General features: G+C 36.1%; 1 protein-coding gene across 1 annotated transcript in view; it reads left to right on the forward strand.

The window, feature by feature from the left end:
* Positions 1–391: 391 nt before the first annotated feature.
* LOC145665322 (uncharacterized) overlaps positions 392–21,993 on the forward strand; it is a 170,770-nt gene continuing 149,168 nt past the window's right edge. The window contains exons 1-2 of the mRNA XM_081732622.1: positions 392–635; positions 18,338–18,400. Coding sequence (XP_081588748.1) covers positions 392–635; positions 18,338–18,400 — 307 coding nt within the window. The remainder of the gene's footprint in view (positions 636–18,337; positions 18,401–21,993) is intronic.

The raw sequence follows: 21,993 nt of genomic DNA on the forward strand, positions 1-21,993 counted from the left end.
GAATATGTTCTATGTATTGATATTATACTACAACAGTCCTAAAGCTCTAGTTGCTGGTTTTTCACCATTTTACGGCCAATTATGTGAGCAATATGGAGGTATGTCACACAACACTACGCTAAATAATGTACTGTATTTGATGGTGGACTTAGCGTAAAGGATATAGAACGCTGGACATCAACAAAGAAACCGTGAATACGCGTAATCGTTGAGAATAACATTCTTGTTCGTTTATCTCAACAGAAATTTCTTTCTAACGCAAAGAGCAAATCCGAATTGGTATCACTTCTGACGAAATATCTTGAGAAATTTGGTTGTACCTTACATTCCTGGCTCGAAGCCACCACATAAGATACACCGCAGTACCGAACTTAAGAGAGCATTGGAAGATATGATGAACTGCATTTTATTTTTGCATGCGTCCACTGGTAGTGATACAACTTCTGCTTCACACAGTAAAGTGAAGAAAGTTGCGCATAAAATACTGGGAAAAAATGCAGAACTACGTCGAGAATTGGATGTTTTCAAGAACCCAACATCATCTGCTGATTATGTGGCAGCTGCTGGAGAAAAAATGTTCTTAGCGTTATATAAATGTGCAGAGAAAGGAAATTGCAGTGTGCGGGATTCTACATGTACGAAAAGAATGTATCCAAGCAACGCATTAATGACACTTTCAACTTAGCTGTACTACCTCCAACAGTTGCTACAAATCCGCATAATCTCCGTGTGTTCTATCAAGTTCAGCAGTTAAAAAATCAAGAAATGACTCCAACTGAATGGAACTGGAGAATTTGTGGTGATGGCCTTCTTCGTATAACAATACTTGAACAACCTGCTCCAGAAGATTTGTTAAAATTTATAGCATGCAACTGCTAGACGAACTGCGAAAACAATTGTGGATGCAAAACAAGAAAGCTAGATTGTACATCATTTTGTAGGCAGTGTAGCGGACACGGATGTGGTAGTAGCACTACTTTAATTGAAGATGCAGATGAAAAAAGTGATGAAACTGTCACCAAAACCAACTTCCTTGAGAACGAAGTTAACGAAAACTGTGGACATTCAACTGCAAAACACCATCGAAAAAGGTAAAAGTCTCGAAGTACACTGGTATATTTAGAACTTTTGTTTAAATTCACTTATCATCGCAAGGCTTTCTACGGTGCCATTTACACTGATCAGCAGTTGAATTAGAGAAAGCAGGACAGTTGCAGAAACCGCCATGCAGAAGCTCCAACAGTGCATGTGAATGAAGTGCATCGCGAGTGTACTGCTCCCTTGTACTTCCTCTCTTGGTATCCGTGTCAGTGCAGTGTGTGATGGGCAAGACGAAGGACCTGAGTGCACTTGACCGTGGCCAAATCGTAGGTTCCAGACGACTGGGTGGCTCGATTTCGGAAGTGGCTGCGGCACTCGGATATTCAAAGACAACTGTGGTAAGGGTGTATCGTGAGTACCTGGCTTCCAGTAAAACCGCACCCGCGCTGCCAAACCGCCTCGGTCAGGGACGTGTTGACGACAGGGGTAGACGCCGAGGGGCAAGCATCGTAACAGCCGATAGAAGGGCAGCAGTGCGTCAAATCGCGGAGAGGATCAATGCAAGACAACACCGATGTGTCAGCAGCTACACTATTCGCAACCACCTACTCGCTATGAGGTACAGAAGCCATCGGCCCACGAGAGCCCGTACTGCCACTGGACTCTGAAAATTTGAGAAAAAACTTGCCTGGACAGATGAGTCACCTTTCACGTTGGCACATGCCGATGGACGGATAAGGGTGAGTCGCCAACCGCATGAGGCAATGAATCCATCGTGAAACAGGGAACTGTGTAGACCGGTGGTGGTATTCTCATCTGGGGGATGTTTACGTGGACTGAAATGGGCCCCCAAACACGTATAGCACTGTCCCTCACAGATGGACGACTACGTCATGTCATTCGTTCGGCTGCAACATCCGTGTGGTGACATCTTGCAGCAGGACAATGCGACGACACACTTCTCTAGGTTGGCAACAGACTGGTTTGATTAGCACTTCACTCCTTTGATCTGGTAACATTTCTCTGGCTATTACGGTCACCGGACCTCAATCCGATGTAACACATCTGAGACGCCTTCGGCTGTAGACTCTTTTCCGGGGAAACTTTACAACATACATGGATTGAGATGCCAGAACAATACTTCAGACGCCTCCTGGAGTCCATGCCGTGGCGGGTAGTCGCCGTTATCAGAGCGAAAGGAGGCGCTACAGGGTATTAAGTAGATGCCTCTAATTCAACTGGTGATCAGTGTATATTGTTGTCCTATTTATAACTACAATACTTTTAAGTTTAGCAGTTTAGGAGATGCGCTAAGGAGTTTAGGAGAAGAATATAAGCACAATTATAAAAGCTAGTACGTATGGACAGCTACTTAGTGAAATAGTGGAAATCATGAAACTGGTTATGATGGTACTTGCTGTAAATCAGATACAAAATGCATTTCAAATAATTCAAACCGTCAAATAATATTTTACTTCATTTTACATAACTAATCCTGTGCTTAAACCACTATTTTTATTTTTTTTCTAAACTTATATTTTTAAATACTAATAGATAAAGATTTAAGGTAGACCACTGAATTTTTGGTAACGCACAAAAAAGTGATAATTTATTATATATTCTATAACATTACAAGTATAATAAAGACAGAATGATACTTTTGCGTTATAGGCTTAGAAGCTATGGGGCAAAAAATACGTGCTGAGGAAAATTTCAAAATGGCATACTACTTATTAAAAGTGGCGGACCGTTTTGGAACTGTGTTAGTATCATATCAATACATATAACATATTTGAACAGGTTAAATCTTTTTAAGAAAAGAAATCTAAGTTTGATCAATGGTTGTCGTAATTGCACTGGAGTAGGGTTATTCATTCACACAGGCGGAAAACCCGAAATTTTTTTTGTAGACAATATCAGTAAAGGCTAATTCCATTTGTGACTTACACGACAACAGACGCCAGACGGCAGCAAATATTATGTATTTGAAAAGTTATAAGATATTTTCATGGGCAAGTTTTAGGTTATAAATAAGGGGCAATAAGTCCTTCATTCATTTTTATTTGCATTTTCATTTTTATTTAAATATGTAAACAAAATGGCTGAAACAAGTCTCTAAATATATACGTGACTTACACAACAGTAGGAGACATCGTGTTTTGAATAACGGTTAACTATATGAAAATTCCGTTCTTCTATTGCTACAAGGAAGCTAAAACTTTTTACATATATTAAGTAGATACCAAGCTACAAGACCAAAAGAAAATTATTATATTTTCTGTATTTATATTAAAATATATGCCACAAATATAACGTGACGTACACGACATAAATTTGTGACTTACACGACAAGTCTAACATCATGTCTTCGTTTAAATACACTTTCAAAATCTATTGGCGGATAGAGTGGCACTAATGATTTAGAGAGATAAAAGGAAGTTAACAGACAAAACAAGAAGTTAACAGTTCTTTTATTCGAGCAAAATTTGTCAAATTCTAATTTATGTCTCTGATCGACGTCTGTTAATGCAACATAGACCTAATCTTTCTGTTGCGGACAATAAAATTCTTTACTTTCATGGCGAAGAAATGTTACATACAATTCTTCTGATTCTTTTCTCCACATCTAACAAATATTTAATAGTTCTTTTTCCGGCGAAGGGTACTAATACCCTGTCTCCAGTAGAGTATTTTCATCACTTCTCTGCGTTTATTTCCTTCGCATGCGCCAATGAACTGTTCTGGAATGAAGTCAAACTTCCTTCGTTGTGAAGAAATACCTTAGATGAGAGAACATTCAATAGTATACGCTGAAACACAATGATAGTGCTAGTTTCGTGTTTTTGGAATATTACATATTTCTTTCTTATGATGTTTCCATTTTTGGCGCATCAACTCAAAAATTTACTACAGTATATTACATTAATGTTCGGACATAACTTGCGTGTTCTCTTAATAAATTCTAAAGCAAATTGAGGATGAATTTGTCTTTGAGAGCCTTTCCCATACTTCGTAGCTGAAAAATGCCAAGACATTTCAACTTTCTGCAAAGTGAATAATGTTGTGCACCATCGTCCGACTGATAATTTACATTGTTGATCGGAAAACCCAGATGACGACCTTCAAAATCTTCCATAAGTTTAGAATTGAAACAAGCAACTGCAAACATATCTTGATGCATACAATCAGATATAATTACGCACGAATCATGTTCTATGATTTCATTTTCTTCAGGAAAATATATTATCGGAATTTACATTGTACAACTGTGTGATATCCAGTGAGTGGTTTGTATCTTTTCTTGGTACATAAAACAGTAATTTCCACTAAAATCCGTTAGATGCAATATCATTCTTTTCAACTTCTCTATCTATTTCCGTTTTCATTCAGCTTCTGAACTAGGCATATCTGAAAATGCAATAGAAAAGACGAGTGTTACATTTTGACATGTCCTAATCTCATAATCTTAAAGTAAACTTTGTTGTGACATATTTTTGTTGGAATAAGCATGTTTTCTACCAAGGAAGCGTGACAAAGTACAGGTAGTAGCGTGCTAGATTAGGCTTGGTAGGTTGCAGGTTTAAAACATATAGCTGGCAATCCTTTCTGAGGTGTTCCTCATTCCCACCAAGCAAATGTCGAGATGATATTCTTTCAATAGATCTGAACGAATCCTTTCCCACATGCCTACCTCCGTCCTATACCAGACTGAGCTTTAGATGGCTAAAGGCAATAAATACCAATTTACAAGCATGTTTCCAAAACAACGAAAGAGTACGAGAAAACCAATAATAGTACTGAAAGTAGCTGAAGCTAGAAACTTCGGAACCACATATGCCGGCATTGTTCGAGAGACAATAGATACTTCCTGTCACGTTTTTTAAAACTTCTTTCTAGATCACATTGATTCATATTGTTTAACTTTTCATTCATTTGTTACATTTATATTCCAGTCAAGTACACTTTACACCCATACTTCATAATATTGCTTTTATCCTCCTTATCTTTCATTCTCTTACACTTAACATGGCACTTAATACATTAATTGAGTTATCAATTCACTATTTATACGTTTTACTGCAGTTACCTACTATTGGCAATGTGGTAACAATGCAACAAAATGTGACTTACACGACACGCATAATGTGACTTACACGACAGGGAAAGAAATGTGACTTATTATATTATGTATTTAAAAGAATTACACATATTATTTCGGAACTTTCTGCACGGCTTTTGATTACCGTCTGTCCATATGAAGAAAATTTAGAATTACAGCTTTATTGTTTAATTATATATATAAATACATAAACTTATTCATGTTTTCTTGTGACTTACACGACAGCCTATTTGAATAAATCAATTATTATAATTTTCTTGCTATTATTAAATTATGTGCAAAACAATGTCATTGATGTAAACACAAACATTATCTTAATAAATTCCATACGCGATCTTCACTTACGTACAGGAATTAGCATTAAAAAACTTTATGTTAAAATCCAAATTTAGGTACGATATTCTGCGACATGAAACTGGTCATATTTTACCTCCTGCAGAGCCATCTACAAATCAACGTTGGTATCATCTTGTTCATGTATGAAAAAATTCAGCATTCTTAAAAATGAATTTCAATACTTATCCAGGCCAAGGTGAAACTTCAAATTTTCCCTTCGTAGGGTCACTTACCGCGGAATTGACCTAAAACATATTTCAATAGATTTCATCTTTTTAAAACGTTTATCACAAACACTAATTTCAATGGACACATACGCCTACATACAAAAAGATAGTGCGAAAATCTACTTTCAGGGTTCTTGCGCACCCCCCGCAACGCCACTTTTTATGAACTATTTATTAAGCCAGCCAGACTTCGAAACCTGTTGATACTTACCCGAAATTGCAAGTGAAAACTCGTCTCAAATCACTAAATATCTTTGTCTTCATGTTAAATGATTCATTCACATGTTTCTACAGAAATTGTGTGCAGTCCGATGACGTTTGAAGCTTCATTGCACATCTCTGACATTGTATATAGTGACAATATATACATCGTTTAAAAGCTTTTGAAATTTCCAACAACTTTTATTCGAGCACTTTTTTCACATTTCTACTCTGTTAAGTTGTATGAGGCAATACAGATCACAATTTTTCATTTTATCCTAAAGTTTTGCAATAATGATTAATTGTAGAAAAGTGATAATAACTTGTTACATTGCCTATAATATTAGAAGTATAATAAAGAAAGAATGATCCTACTACGTTAATTAGTTTAGAAGTTATGTGGCATAAATTAGGTGCATGTGAGAAATCGAAGATGACTGACTATTTATTCAAAATGGCGGAAAACCCGCAACTGGACTTTTTGGGTTTTTTGCAGGGTAATAAGACCGGTACGTAGAACATATTCCAACGGGTTTCATCTTTTTCATTTTAAATGTCTACCTCAAACGCTAATTTCACGGGACTAGTTGTCGTATGGTTGTAGGCCTATTTGTTGTATGCGAATATTGACTTGGAAGTAAGATCATGAATACGCTGATTGCAAAAGAGCTTTTGAACACTTAAGCCCTGTATTCAATCGGTCGACTTGGTCACACGGCTAAATGGACTCTCTGCATTTGCGACAAAATTGGAGCAACTAAGCCGAATCAGATCGGTGGATGGGTTCAATTATTTCAACCGAAATTGAATACTTTTTGTCCACTCGCTCTCCTCTGGTCGATTCGAAATCGACTGGTAATTCTAAAGCTGTCCAAGCGGAAAGTAATTGGAACAATTTTCGGTGTTATAGCAGAAGTAGTGATAATCGTAAGAGGCTTGGTCTTGCAGTTTTTGCAATAGTCTTGCATGCAAGACCAAGACCAAGACTCTTGCGCAAGAGTCTTGCACAAATACCTGCTCAGTGGTAGAGCGTTCACCTTTGGTGCTGCGGTCCCTGGTTCGATCCCAGCTTGCACATGTGAGCATTTTTGGTGGATAGAGAGCGTGTGCGTAGGTTTTCTCGGGGTTTTCGCGTTTCCTCCTACTTTCTTTATTCCACCATTTCACTCCTTTCTCATCATCACCATCTCTCTTAGCCTCGGGTCATAATCGTGACATGTAATACTACGGTAGAAATGACATCATTTCAAAATATATTAGTGGTGTTCTTCTTCTAAAACTAGAGAGAAATGTAGTATTGAACATTGGTGATTCCGTACACCACAGGTGCCGACCACATGGATATGGCCTTGCCTCCAAGGATCAAGCATCCGTTAAAAATTTTTAATATGTGCTCAAAAAATTAATATCGAAATGCTTGTAACATTTTCATGACATTGACAAAAACTTCTGTATGTGACCGCAAGTTTGATTTCATGAGTGGGTGCTTATACGTTTAATAATTGTTTATCAATATAACTTTTAGCCTTCTCAGGTATATGGCATACGAGGATTGAGCGATATAACATTATACAACAATAAATAATCTATATTCGCAAGTGAGAGTGATTTTGTACAGTTATTTCAAATAACTTGGAGTTCAATGCTGTGTTTTTGTACTTCTAATATATGTCAAAAGTATTTGTATAAGTTGAGTTTACACAAAAGACATGGACACTTGATCATTTTCAGTTTTTATTCAAATTATACCAAAATATTAAGAAGTTTGATTATAATTGTTATTATTTTAATTTTTCTCTCTATTTTGTGGCCAATATTGCTAACATATCATCATCATAGCTATTCTGCCATTATTGGCAGGACACTTCTTGCAACTCAGAAGCTTCGATATACGATGGTCATCAGCTAGTCTCTTCGTTTTGACGTAGCAATTTTCTGTTTTAATACCTGCTTTCAACTACAGTTTCCTTTGCCCCTCATTCTCTTTCCTTCCATCATATTCTCTAGCATGTCCCTCGTAATAAAGTTGCTCCTCAGCCAATGTCTCAACCAGTTCCTTTTCCTCCTCTAATTACATCTAAAAGTCTTCTTTACTCCCCTACTGCTACTATTTCTAACACCTTCTCATTCGATTTTCGTTCCAACTAATTCTCTCCTTTTATCGAAAGCCTCCAATATTTTTTCATCGTTTTTGCGTAATGTCGATATTTCTGCCCTATAGAATACCTACTGGAATCAGTAAAATAAAGTCTCAATATTTAATTGGAAGTTTGATCAATACAAAGATTAGCTAATCTTAGATGAAAATAAAAAAATATCTGTTGCCTTTAGAGTGTAAAAATAATTTAGCAATTTATGGTATTTCAGTAATCTGTGCCGTCTTGATTTTCTTTTATGCGTCTCCCCAACTTGGGAACCAGTGTAGTATTGAATCTGTTAAGAAATGTAAAAAGATTACGAAACGTTGTAATTTATCTTATAAGTAGTGAAGCGTGGGGACCCATTGAAAAACAATAAAGGTTATTACCTATGCTGTATACTATCATCATACTTACACGAAGGTAAAGTATATTTCATTTAGAAACATACATTGTATTTCCGCTACTATTGGCGCATTGTAGAATTTATCCAGAGTAAAATTTACGTATGAAAGGAATAAAATTTCTTAAAAGCAAGACTTGCAAGACTCTTGTAGCAAGACCAAGACCAACACCAACACCAAAGGTTCCAGTGCAAGACCAAGACCAAGACCACCCGGGTCTTGGTCTTGGTCTTGAATTTGCTCATCACTAAGCAGAAGAATTAAGGGACGAAATTATAATAGCAGTGACAAGAGAAAAGAAAAAAATGGTATTGAATAAGAGAATTTATATTAAGAAATCAGTATTTAGAAGCATCATATACGTGTACTTTGATGAAAGAATCTTCAGTAGAGAATCTTTGTGTAGGTTTAAGCACTTGTCATAACTTGTAAACATAAAATACACTGTTCTACATTATACAGAAACACTCCGCTGATTAAATTAATATATTACACAGTCGTCTTTTATATGGAGTCACTCATCGTAACCGCAGTATACAACTTCTTAACATACTTCATTTTACAAAAATGCTCTGCCAGTGGAAATCAATATAGTATTAATCTACTTTCATATATAGCCAACTCATTTTAACCATAAAATTACCATTCTTATGACGGTCTATTATAAACTTGCACCATGCAATGTATTAAGAAATTATTAAATAATGAAAAAATGATATACTTTTTAAATTAACATTATCTCGTAAAATTGCAAAGTTCTTTAGTAGGATAATCATTAGTAAGTGGAAACCGTGCAGTCCCAGTTTAGGTACACATAGAATCATAATGTATCCGTGTCTTTCAACGGCAGTTTTACTCTTGCAGAAGGGAGGACTTGCATTACTGGAGATTTACTTTTAAAAGGCTTACCTGTTATCGGTACAAATACAGCGTAGTGCCATAAAAACTAACAGTGTATACAAAAAGCACTAACCAACTTGTGCTAGGAAGCTACTAAAAGCGATAATGGTAGGATTTAGGATTTAGATTTCTGGGCTTTGGGCATCTAAGGGCATGTTAGCCTGTCACGTTTTTGAGGGATGACGTCCCTCGGCGAGCACACTGAAAGGGAAGAAAAAAGCATTGAGGAAGGAAGAAAGCGGCCTAGGATCTATATGTTAGGTACCACCTATATGTTAGGCATTTGCCTAGTGTGAATAAGGAAAACCTCATTCAGGATGGTTCGCCTGAAAAAGCTTTTACATTTTTTCCGATCGAGTGCCCCCATCGGGAATCGAACCTAGGACCGCTCACACTGAAGTTAAAGCAAGAATGGTATCTAAGCCACCAGACTAGGAGCAGCGAAACCTTTTCTTAGCACATAATATTAGATTATTTTTAATAGGTCATATCATAACACTTACCATGTTACTAACGGGTGCAGGTGTTGTTTTGGCGCATTCCATTTTGGAAGATTTACAGGTAAGATTCAATACTTTGCATGAAAAAACATGTTTATAAGGAACAAATTTCTGCAAGTATCAGAATTAAATACAAAGTAATACACCTATATTTTAGGTTTACAAGTGTAGAGTTACTAGTGTAAAATCATTACAAGTGCTTTACGATGGATAAAATAAGTAAGTGCGTATGAAGGATGGTATATTAGGTGCTATTTTCCACCTGTGGCAGATTTCTGCACAGTGTACAGGATCTGTATTTTATGTTTACAAGTGCAGCCTTACTAGTATGAAACCATGACAAGTGCTATTAAAACTCATATCATTGCCAAAATCAACTTCTTTCCACTACCTTCAATTGCGCGCATACCTACCATCGCTGGCGCTCCTGGTTCCTTCGGACTCCCCCCGCGATACCACGCGGCCCCACCAGCTTCGTCATGTCTGACTCGTTTAAATAGCATTTTTTCTTTCAGTGGCCACCTAGTAAAAATTGGTTTGAGTTTTTAACTGTGGGTTTTATTCTACACACCCGGAAGTCGTATTTATACGCAAATCGTAGACGAATTGTAATTTTCAGCAATTACTACTTGTGGACCCTTTTGATTTTATTTATGCCAAGTGAGGTACTTTCATGGCGCACAGTGGAAACTTTTTGGGGGGATAATAAGAAGAATATTAGTGAAAGAATTATAATTTTTCAACAATTCTTTCTAGTGGTGCGGCTAAAGTAGACCTGTAAATTCTAATGGAGCTTGTGTAATCTAGCGTAAAAAGCGATCAGCTTCATGAACCAAGCTATCTTTGGTTGGGGTATTTCTTCCACACCTGCACCTGACCTTTTCGAAACATTTTAATATTTTTAATTTTATTACGTAGATCCGCAGTTGTGATTTTTAAATTCATTTGATGAATAAATCTAGTGCTGTTCCTCTAGCAGCAATATTTCTGTAAAGAATATTTTTGTATTCCATAAGCATTCATTTTCCTCATATAATTATTAATATAAGCATAACCGCAATAATCTCAGTTGTATCAAAACGGGTCATTTCCAAGACACTTTTCCTTTCCCCTGAAAACATTTTGAAATCAGGTGTTTACACTAGGCAATCTAGTATTCACTAGGCAATTTGATCGAATCAACCACAGAAAATAGAACGTCTTTCAATTCAGTTGCCAGACGATTAGTCGCTTTCAACCAGCAGGCGATTCAGTCGAAATCCTGTTTACATAGTCGACTGAGTCGAAAGTGACGTCAGTTCAACTGAATCGACCACAAATCGACTAAACGTAAATGCCCCATTTATTAGCAACTTACTCTTTCTGTAAAAGACAGATACGGATACTACTTCTTGATAGTCTTAATTTTTCTTTATTAAACAGAATGGTAGATCGTAAGAATCAAGCATGCGAGGATCGAATCTCAGTACCATACAAAAATTGGAACTTGGTTTTCTTAATAAAATTGACAATACCTAAGTATTTGAAAAAAATCGGTTACCATATTTACTGAAGTAAAGAGAGTTATAGTTTTGTGCACATACCCTCATTTAAAAAGAAGAGAAAACGGTTAAAAGAAAGTAGTAGTAGAAATTGTGATAATGTTAAATAAGTTTGGTTTTAAGGTGTTTATGTATTAAATAATGTGGAGAAAATAAATAGTCGACAACACACGTCTGATCTTCATGATTGATTTTAAGTAATTAGTATAGTATAGTAAACGAAAATAACAACTAAAGACTGGCACAGTAAGTAATTTTGAAACTACGTTCATTTTTTTATTTTCATTCAATCAGGCCGTGGCAATGTTCAAAGAACTTATATATATTTCATTGAAATGCAATCAACATATGTTGAAATTCCTAACTGATACAGAAGCAACACTTTCAGCGATTGGGATACTGTTCTGGTAATATAGGGAACGTTAATAGAACCATTTAAAAGAAGGTTGTATAGCACCCATGGTTCACCAGCGCAACTTCACCAAGAATATGAAGATTATTGATTCGAATAGCTGTTCAATAAGAGTTGTTTCAACCAATTTTGGGTAGAAGATTGCTAGGCCTAATGGTTCCTCACTGGAGAAGTCAGATGCATTATACACTGACGGAAATGGAAATCCCAACAGCAAGAAGGAGTTATGCTAGGTGAATGAAACTTACACAGAATATTCATCTACATGTTTTATTCCAGCGATACCAATTACAACCGTGTAATGTGGGTTCCTGTCACCACGGCATGGCGCGTCCTCAGGTTGCGGACCAAGGTTAAGACCTCTAGATATAGAAATTAGCAGCGAATATGCTGAATAAGCAGTTGCGGAGACGACAAGGAGTGGTCCTCCAGCTTGGGGGCTTGGATGAGGCTAACAACCTCGTCCTGTAAAAAAAAAAAAAAAAAAAAAGAAAGAAAGAAAGAAAGAAAAGAAAAGAAAAAAAGAAAGAAAGAAAAAAGACAGTTGTTCAGAAACATTCACAGAAGCCTCGGACCAAGACTGATAACTTGGCACGATCTCAGCAAAAGAAAATGGACATGAAATTTGGAACATGAGGGAAGGAAGAAAGCGGCCTGGGACCTATAAGTTAGGTACCACCCCGGCAGTTGCCTGGTGTCAATGAGGAAAACCCAGGAAAACTTCATTCAAGGTGGCTAGCCTGAAAAAGCTGTTACACTTTTTCGACCGAGTGTCCCCACCGGAAACCAAACCCGGAACTGAACAGGATGGACATAGTAGGAGTTCAGGAAGTTAGGTGGGAAGGAAATGTAACTGTGAATTCCGGAAATTTTACATTCTTTTACGGGGAAGGAAATATAAATCACCAACTAGGAACAGGGTTTTTCGTTCACAAAAGTATAATATCAGCAATTAAGCGGGTTGAATTTGTTAATGATAGACTTTCTCTTATTATTCTTAATGGTCGGTGGTGTGATATTATTATTTTAAATATATATTCCCAACAGAAGATAAGGGTGACGATATAAAAGACAGCTTTTACGAAGAAGTGGAACGGATATCTCACCAAATCCCACGATATCATATGAAAATTCTATAAGGGGATTTCAATGCGAAGGTAGGACGAGAGGGTATTTTCAAACCGATTGTATGGAACGAAAGTCTGCATAAGGAAAGTAATAACAAAAGTGAAATTTGCAACATCCAAAAACTTTACCATGAAGAGTACAAAATTTTCACATCGCGACGTTCATAAATATACTTGGACCTCACCAGACGGAAAAGCACATAATCAAATCTATCACGCTTTATTAGATAGAAGACAATTTTTCATAATTGATGTTCAGTTGTTTAGAAGACCTGATTGTGACACTGATAACTACCTGGTAGCAGCGATGATAAGAAAAAGATTTATCGTTGAATACAGGAAATATTTAATGTCTGAAAACGGAGAGATTTAAAATTGGTGTTTGGAATAGACTCTCGGTTTTAGAAGATTCGGGGTGCTCTAGTGTTGAGGATACTCGGATTGAAATTATAGATAGCATTAAAATTTCAGCAAAAGAAATCTTAGGACACGCGGAAATACGTAGAAACAAACCAAATTCGACCAGAGTGCATTCAACCCTGGAGAAGAGAAAACAGGCAAAATTATGTTGGCTACAAGATCCGAATGAAATAATAACTACACAAAATTTCGTAAACATCAGGTTTGAAACTTCCAGAACTTTTAGAACAAACACACGCGATTCGTGCTTATATATTTAAAAAGCTGATGGAACAGTTCTCACTGATACAGATAGCATTTTAAATAGATGGAAAGACTTCTTTGACGAATTGCTTAAAACAGAGCCAAAAACTAATGTGCGTGGAGAAAAGGTGATACACACCGCAGAACCGTATATTCCAGAACCTCACCGAATAGAAGTAGAAATCGCTATAAAGAAATTAAAGAAACACAAATCTGCGGGAATAGACGAAATTCCGGCTGAGTTAATTTTAGCTGGAGGCGAAAAATAGTGGAACAAGATACACAAACTCATTCTTCTTATCTGGAGCAAGGAAGAATTGTCACAGGAGTGGAAAGTATCAATCATTGTTCCAATTCACAAGAAAGGCGACAAAGCTCACTGTAATGATTATCAAGGCATTTCTCTTCTATCAACGTTCTACAAAATCCTCCCAAACATTCTATTAGGAAGGTTGACCCCATACGCAGATGAAATTATTGGAGATTATCAGTACGGATTTAGACGAAATCTATCAACTATCGACAAATATTTACCATTCGACAAATACTCGAAAAGAAGTGTGAATACATCAACTTTTTATTGATTTTAGAAAGACTTATGACTCGGTTAGGAGAGAAACATTTTACATTATTACAGAATTTGGAATACCGAAAAAGCTGATTAGACTAATTAAGATATGTTTAAATGAATTCCAAAGTAAAGTCTGGGTAGGGAAATTTTTGTCCATGAACTTTCACGTCGAGAACGACCTGAAACAAGGAGATACGTTGTCGCCATAATTATCCAACTTTGTTCTGGAATACGGTAAAGAAAAATCAAAGATAGCAACCAGTGCCTAGAGTTGAATGGTGTTCACCAGGCTATGGCATACGCTGATGATGTAAATTTAATAATGAATGATAGGAGAACAATAGATAGAAATGCCAAGGTCTTATCAAACGCTTGCAGGGACATGGGTTTAGAAGTAAATGCAGAGAAAACTAAATACATGCAAGTGCGTGGGGACCGCAATACAGCAAATTATGGATGCGTTAAAATATCAAATAATATTTTTGGTAAAGTAGATACTTTCAAATATATATGATCAATATTAACAGATGAAAACCATATTCACGAAGAAATTAAATGTCGACTAAAAGCAGGAATTCGTGTTATTATTCAATTCAAAATCTCCTTTCGTCCCGAATTCTGTCGAGGAATTTGAAGCTTAAAATATATAAAACGATAATTATGTCTGTTGTTCTGTATGGTTTCGAAACATGGTCACTTACTCTGAGGGTAGAACATAGACTGGAAGTATTTGAGAATAAGATCCTGAGACGAATATTCGGACCCAAGAGGAACGGGAATGGGGAATGGCGGAAACTTCATAACGAGGAACTACACAATTTATACGGATTACCAAATATTGTTAGGGTCATTAAGTCTAGGAGGCTTAGATAGGCAGGTCATGTAGCGACGATGGAAAAAGTAGGAACGCTTTCAAAGTCTTAACTGGAAGACTAATCGGCAAATAGCCATTAGGAATACCTAGGCGCAGATGGGGGACAATATTTAGATGAATCTCGCAGAAACAGGAACACAAAGTAGAAAGTGGATCCAGTTGGCTAAGGATAGAAGTCAGTGACGAGGTTTTGTAAACGTGGCATTGAACCTTCGGGTTCCATAGGCCATCGAGTTAGTTAGTATGTTGTTAAATCCCTGGTATATCATCGATCGCAACATTGAGAGTAAAAGATTAGCACATTAGCACCTTTTTGAACACATTAGGGTTGTAATAGTATCAAGTGACTGAAGCATTTTTTATATATTCAATTTGTAAAGTACAAAGATACTTTTGGGCTTTGTTACGGAATGATTGTTTTATTCTTAAAGTATTTTTGAAATTATTACATTATGTCTATTTCTTTCAACTTTTAATAAACTTTGGCCCCCTTTAAGCTGTAAAATATATTAACCAAATTTGTTCAAAAACCAAATTCCAAATTTGGCGTGGTTTTGCGATTTGATTCTCGCATTTAAAATTTTCTCGACCTACCTATTAAACAGTTTGTCACATGATCATTATTTATTAAAAACTAACATTCGAAAAATTGACAGTTAGGGGCATGCAAATAAAATTAAGTTGAGGCACATTTTGCGAAAGACATCGATGTTCTGTATGTATGTCACTGACTTGATAGTAATAAGAAATTTGGGATGCTATGTACGTAAACACACCAGACAAAAATGATAATTTTACCTTAGCAATAATATTAGTCACTTTCTGTTCGTTGTAGGTGGTATTTCATCGGACGCTGCTTATGCAGGACAGCTACAGTTAACTGAAGTGATTGTGATAACTGGTTTTATTTAAACATCTTTTCAAGATGGTCTGTAGCAATGATGTGATGATATGACAAAAAAGTTATTCATTAGGTTTCGAATGACATAGCCATTGACACACAGTAATTGAAGTTACTTGATTTATTGGTATCTAAAAGAGTACAATCAAATGTACTTACGAGGGATAGTTTATAAAGTGGGCGTGAAAGAAAATCCCTGGTCAAAAAATATCTAACCCAGATGACTGGCTGGGAGGTTTCACCTCTGCTCCATGAAAATTACTAAGTGCATTAAATTGGTGCAGTCTATGAATAGAGGTCAATCTTCACCAATTCCTGTAGGAAACCTGCAATTAAGACTTCAAGCAATATACATTTAGAATTCAGTACGAAGGATCTTATCACAGCAACTTATGGAATTGCCATTGGAATGTACTAATGAATCAGAAACTGTACTGTAGCAAGCGGGTAAAATGGTGCCCGAATCTTATTTCTCATTGTTCTTTAATGATGTAATGCATCGAGTGTTCCAAAAGACCAATGAAACATTTCATTGGTAGTTCAAACTAAATGTGGTTTTGTAATTGCTGTTAGGCTGTTGCTCGTAATTTGAGTCCACTAATACTGCTGAATACGAACATCAACCAGCATATTTCTCATGGCATTTCCAATGACCAGGTGTTTTCATTTCTGTAACATATTCATGGTGAAAATCCAAAACACGCTCCCATATTTATAGATGACTTCTGCAATGTTCCTAGCACTCCAAGAGTTTGTACACGATTCGAAGAGCAATCAGCAATCTGCTCTAGTGATAAGTGAGCGACGTCACATCGTTGATATATCTACAATAACTTTTATGGTTATTTACATATGGTTATTTAGGACAGAGTTGTTGCTACTAAAATAAGATTAAGTTCGACGGGCCGGCGACTTTTGTGATCAATATGCTTAATACTTATAGAGAGAAAAACATATGTAAGGTTCTGTAATTACTCACACCATAAAATATGCTTAAACAGGAGTCCCTACCCTTGGATTCTCCAAATTTATGAGTCTATCGTAGATTTACAATATGAAAGAAATCTCATCTTTTCTTAATTGATAAACTTAAGTCTGTTGTAACTAAAATCAATACATCATACAAATAAATTAATTGTGTTTCAGTTACAAACCAGTTGAGAATGCTAAAAGAGCATTGCCAAAACGAACTTAAGAAGAATGGGCAGATGGAACGGGAAGGATAACTGTGATTGTTCCTACATGTAAAAGTAAATCTTTTTATCCACACCTTCTCTTTCTTGCAAAATATCATCTCTCTATGATTTACGGTTCCCGAGATATATCTCCGTAAGTTCCCGAAATTCGAATTTTTTGGCCAATATCTGAGAAACAATGGCCAGTTAGCTAGTGGCTACCGGTTACAATTTGGTATCAAAATGCTCACCATTCTCTTAGGTATTGATCAACACCACATCGTCTGTCTATAACTTATGGTTCCCAAGATATGACTCCTTAATCTCTGGAAATCGGCCATTTTTTGGTCAATATCTCAGAAACAGTAAGAGGGACGCGAAAAATTCCATCACTTTTTCAGATAGTTTTTGATGCTCTATCGAATGGAAGGCTCAAATTTGAAAAAATCGCAAATAACAGACAGACACACACACACACACACGCATACAGACAGACAGATATAGGGAATTCAGTAACGAACTTTTTTAAGTTCGTTGAATATTCGGTTCAGTGTTTATTAATAAAATAAACAAATTTACTTCTTTTTGACATTTTTTTTTTGTTTTGCAATATTTCTTGTCACATAATATTAATTAACTTTCACTACTTGCTAATTTATAATTCAAACTTAACTGATTTTTATACATGCTTAACATACACCAGTGAGGAAATCAAGGATTTTCTCAGTTGTTTCTTATGTTGATTTGATGTTTATTGTTTCGCATATTAATGTACATAATATGACTATCAAACCAGAGAAAATGTTCAAACAAAGTATAATAATTTTTATATAAATGTTCATCTGTTGATTTTCGCAATACCTGGATAAGGATATTCGGGAAGCACGATCGGAACAGAACTCCAGCTAACAACACTTATTCATCTTAAAATTGATTTTTTAGCTACCACGCAATTCTGGAAAGTTAATATTTGAAAATAGTGTTTGACACTTTGTTTATACAGGATTGCTGCAAATCTGACGTAAGCGTACTACGAAAACTAAAAATTCTTATTTTGTTCTATACTTTAGACAGCAAAAGAATGCTTAAAATTATTAGTTTTTCGATTTTTGTATATCTGGACTTCCTTGCTCCTTTAAATAGAATTTATTTGTGGCTTCATTATATGCTGCACCCACTCAAAAATCATTTCTAAACTTATTTCAGATCTCGAAGGATACGAAAAATACTTGCTGACTTTGGAAGATAATATAACTCTATATCTTTCCTGTAAGTATTTTGGCTTCTATGTTTATGATTCCATTGTTTATAAAGCATTCAGTTAACTACGATTCTAAAATATATGTGACTATACATCTGGCCATTCTAAAATTAACGGAAATGAATTTAAAGCAATAATCTATATATATAAAAGAGAACGCACAAATCCTTTGTTCCCTCATCACGCTAATACGGCTGAACCAATTTCTTTCATTTTTGGGGGGTTATTAGGATTTGGACCCTAGATGGTTTTTATCATATCACTTTAATTTTTAATTACCAGTGTCTTGAGATAATTGACCATTCAAGTGTCCATAACGTACAAATCCTTTGTTAGTTCATCATAGGTAAAAATAAACGTATTTATATGCAACCCGCATGACCGTGTCACTCGGCGGGTTAACATAAATGACAGGCGATATAATGTTAACATTTACTGGAATCTACTATGGTTTTTATCATATCACTTGAAAGCGAAAAAGTAAAAATTATCTAAGTAACAAAGTTTATTGCGTTCCGGGGTGACCGCAGCGAAGCGGGGCGGGTTAACATAAATGACAGGCGATATAATGTTAACATTTACTGCAATCTTCTATGGTTTTTATCATATCACTTGAAAGCGAAAAAGTAAAAATTATCTAAGTAACAAAGTTTATTGCGTTCCGGGGTGACCGCAGCGAAGCGGGGTGAACGCTGCTAGTCAATAATATTTCTGTAACTAAATCAAGGAGGATTTATCTAACATGATGGTTCTAAATAAGAAATACCAGAAGAGAAAGTTTTAAATAAATCTGATAATTGTATCCAAATAATGAAATTCTAAACAAGAAAATAAGAAACTTCCATTTCAAACAGATCTTCCCGATAAATTTTTCTTGTTCGCGATTGTCGTTGAAACAATGACTGTAAATGATCATGTTCAAATATACTATATACGATATATACGAGGTGCACACCAAAATTATGTCCATTTCGTTCTAATTTTCAAGAACCAAGACATACAACAAACTAACCTATGTATATTTCTCAATGAACTCTTCCTCTTAATTGCTGATTGATTGCTCCGTACATTTTATGCAGCACATGTCTTATTTTCTGATACTGGAAAATAACACTTCCCAGGAATGATTTACTTAGCAATATGGTTTTCACGAAGAGAATTCCTGAGGATTGAGAACAGCGAGAAGTCACCTGGAGCTTACTCTGGTAAATAAGATAATGAAGCACAACTTTTATATCAGCACAGAATAATGTTACAATATTAGCACGATGTGGCTGGAGGATGAAATGAAATTAATATGAGGAGGATGAAATTATTATTTAATATTTATGGTCACTTCTCAGTCATTTTTTGGCAAACGTTCTGTACAAAAACACTGGCTTGTAATTGTATGACCCTTCAGAACAAGATCAAACACTATCATTACTTGGAAATTTTAGAAGATAGCGTACTGTACCTTTTCATTGGATGCAACTTGCTGTTTGGAAGATGGCGAAACTGTGTGTTTTTACTGCATCGACTGCATTTTTGATTCTGAGTTGGCAATGTACTATGTTACTCACCTACTGTGACAACATTTTTCTAGAAATTCCGTTACTCTCCTACAAAGCCTGTCAAATTTGCAACACTTGATAGAATCCCTGCCTTGTTTTAATCGGCATTAATCATTCATTGAACCCTATGAGAAGAAACTTTTCTTAGGTCAAGTTCCTTTGAACTATAAATTATATCGGTCCCAATGTTAGCCCTAATGTTAGCCACAAATCTCCTGCAAGGTGACACGCCTTTCACGATGAAATTTTTAACGCAGTCAATGTTACCGTTAATTGTTTTGGACGTTCAGACCCTGTTCAATTTCGCAATCGTTCGCTCTGTTTTGAACATACTCACCAACATCTTAACAGTGTTTTCTGCAAGATAACTACATCCACACACTCCTGCAATTAGCGATGATGGCTCCATAACTCCCAGGAGTAGTAAGAAATTTCACAATTTCCCGTTGCTCTAAATCCAGAAATGCCACGTCCCTGGGCAGTATGAGAAACATTTCTTAATTATCTTAATAATTCAGGCATGGAGACTCAACTACTGTCACCTAAAACGTGTACTGCTTAAAGACAAAGGGAGGACGTCTTTGCTTTCATGAATGGCAAAAAGTTTAGACTTTAAAAAAAACTGCACGAATATTTGATATACACTTAATATAAATAAGTGCAAAGCCTCTCGCAGAGAATGTCAGACTAATTTGTCTACAAAAAATAAAGACCTCCATTTGATAGCGCTAGGGTGAATGTACTAGGGCGAAAATTTAATTCGTTATCTTCCTGTTGAATCCAAAATGAACCCAATAGTTGAAACGTATAGTAAAGGGTTAAATATGTACATGAACCCCTCTCAGAACCATTATCATAAAACAAAAATCTTACAAAATAAAATATTTTAATTCAGAACAAGTTATATCGTGTAGACGTACCGTACATCTTTTTCAAAATAGGCACTATTAACAGCTAAGCAAGCGTCCATACGCTCCAGCCACTTTGTGCATGTTTTTAAAAATTCGTCGTCAGGTAGCGAACTAAAGAAAACTTGCCCGGCGATGATAATTTCTTTGTTGTCATGAAACGACTACCACGTAAATTGGCCTTGGAAATTGGAAATAGCTAAAATTCGGAGGGTGTAGAGTTTGGACTAGATGCTAGATGTGCCAAAATGACTATATTTCTCTTCGTCGTGTAGATCTGAAAGCTCCTTTCGGTATGCAGGCATGCGTTATTGTGTTGCAATATGAAGGGGTTCTTGAAATGGGGCCTGTTTTTCTTCTACGTGCGGGTGTAGTATCAATGGCTCCTTGGTAGTAAACTACATTCGCCATTTTCCAGTAGGGACAGTGTGTTTGTACATCATGCCTCTTCGATTCCAAAAGATGATTAGCATCATCTTCCCTGCGCTTTTTTTTTTTTTTTTTTTTTTTGCCACACTTTCTTCTCGCGATACGGCTATAGCGACTTCCATATGCCTTTGTTTTGTAATCGGCTAAAAATAATGGATCCATGTTTCATCAGTAGTAATGATTCGATCCAAAATGAGGGGATCATCTTGCATAAGTCTATTCCACTTGTTGAAAATTACCAAAGCTAATAAAGCTGTTCTGCTGTAAGAAAGTACGGTACCCATGCGGAGCAAACTTTCTTCATTTTCAAATAATCATGCAAAATTCGGTGGAGAGTGTCCTTCTTGTACCCAAATATGCACTATCGTTTTCACTTAATATACCTATAATCACAAATAATTGTTGTAACACTATTCAAGAGCAACTCGTTAATCACGAACGGTCTTTGTCCAGGTTGTGGAAGCAAAGCGCTTGATTTTCGCCCATCTTTTAAGAATTTGTGCCATCTGTACACTTTTCCTCTAATCAGTATGTCTTCATCGGGCTATGCCTTTTGAAATATTGCACCTTTCCCTATATGCCAACAAAATTTTATAGTATGTGTGGTTAATCTCGAATACTCATCGCGAAAAGCAATCTTATTCAGAAAAACATGAAGAAGTAAATGAAACACGTTCCACGTAAATCAACATAGCTGCTCACTAATGTGGT

The sequence above is a fragment of the Thermobia domestica genome, chromosome 11 (assembly GCF_964235325.1).
Source record: "Thermobia domestica chromosome 11, izTheDome1.hap1.1, whole genome shotgun sequence".
NCBI classification, from domain to species: Eukaryota; Metazoa; Arthropoda; class Insecta; order Zygentoma; family Lepismatidae; genus Thermobia; species Thermobia domestica.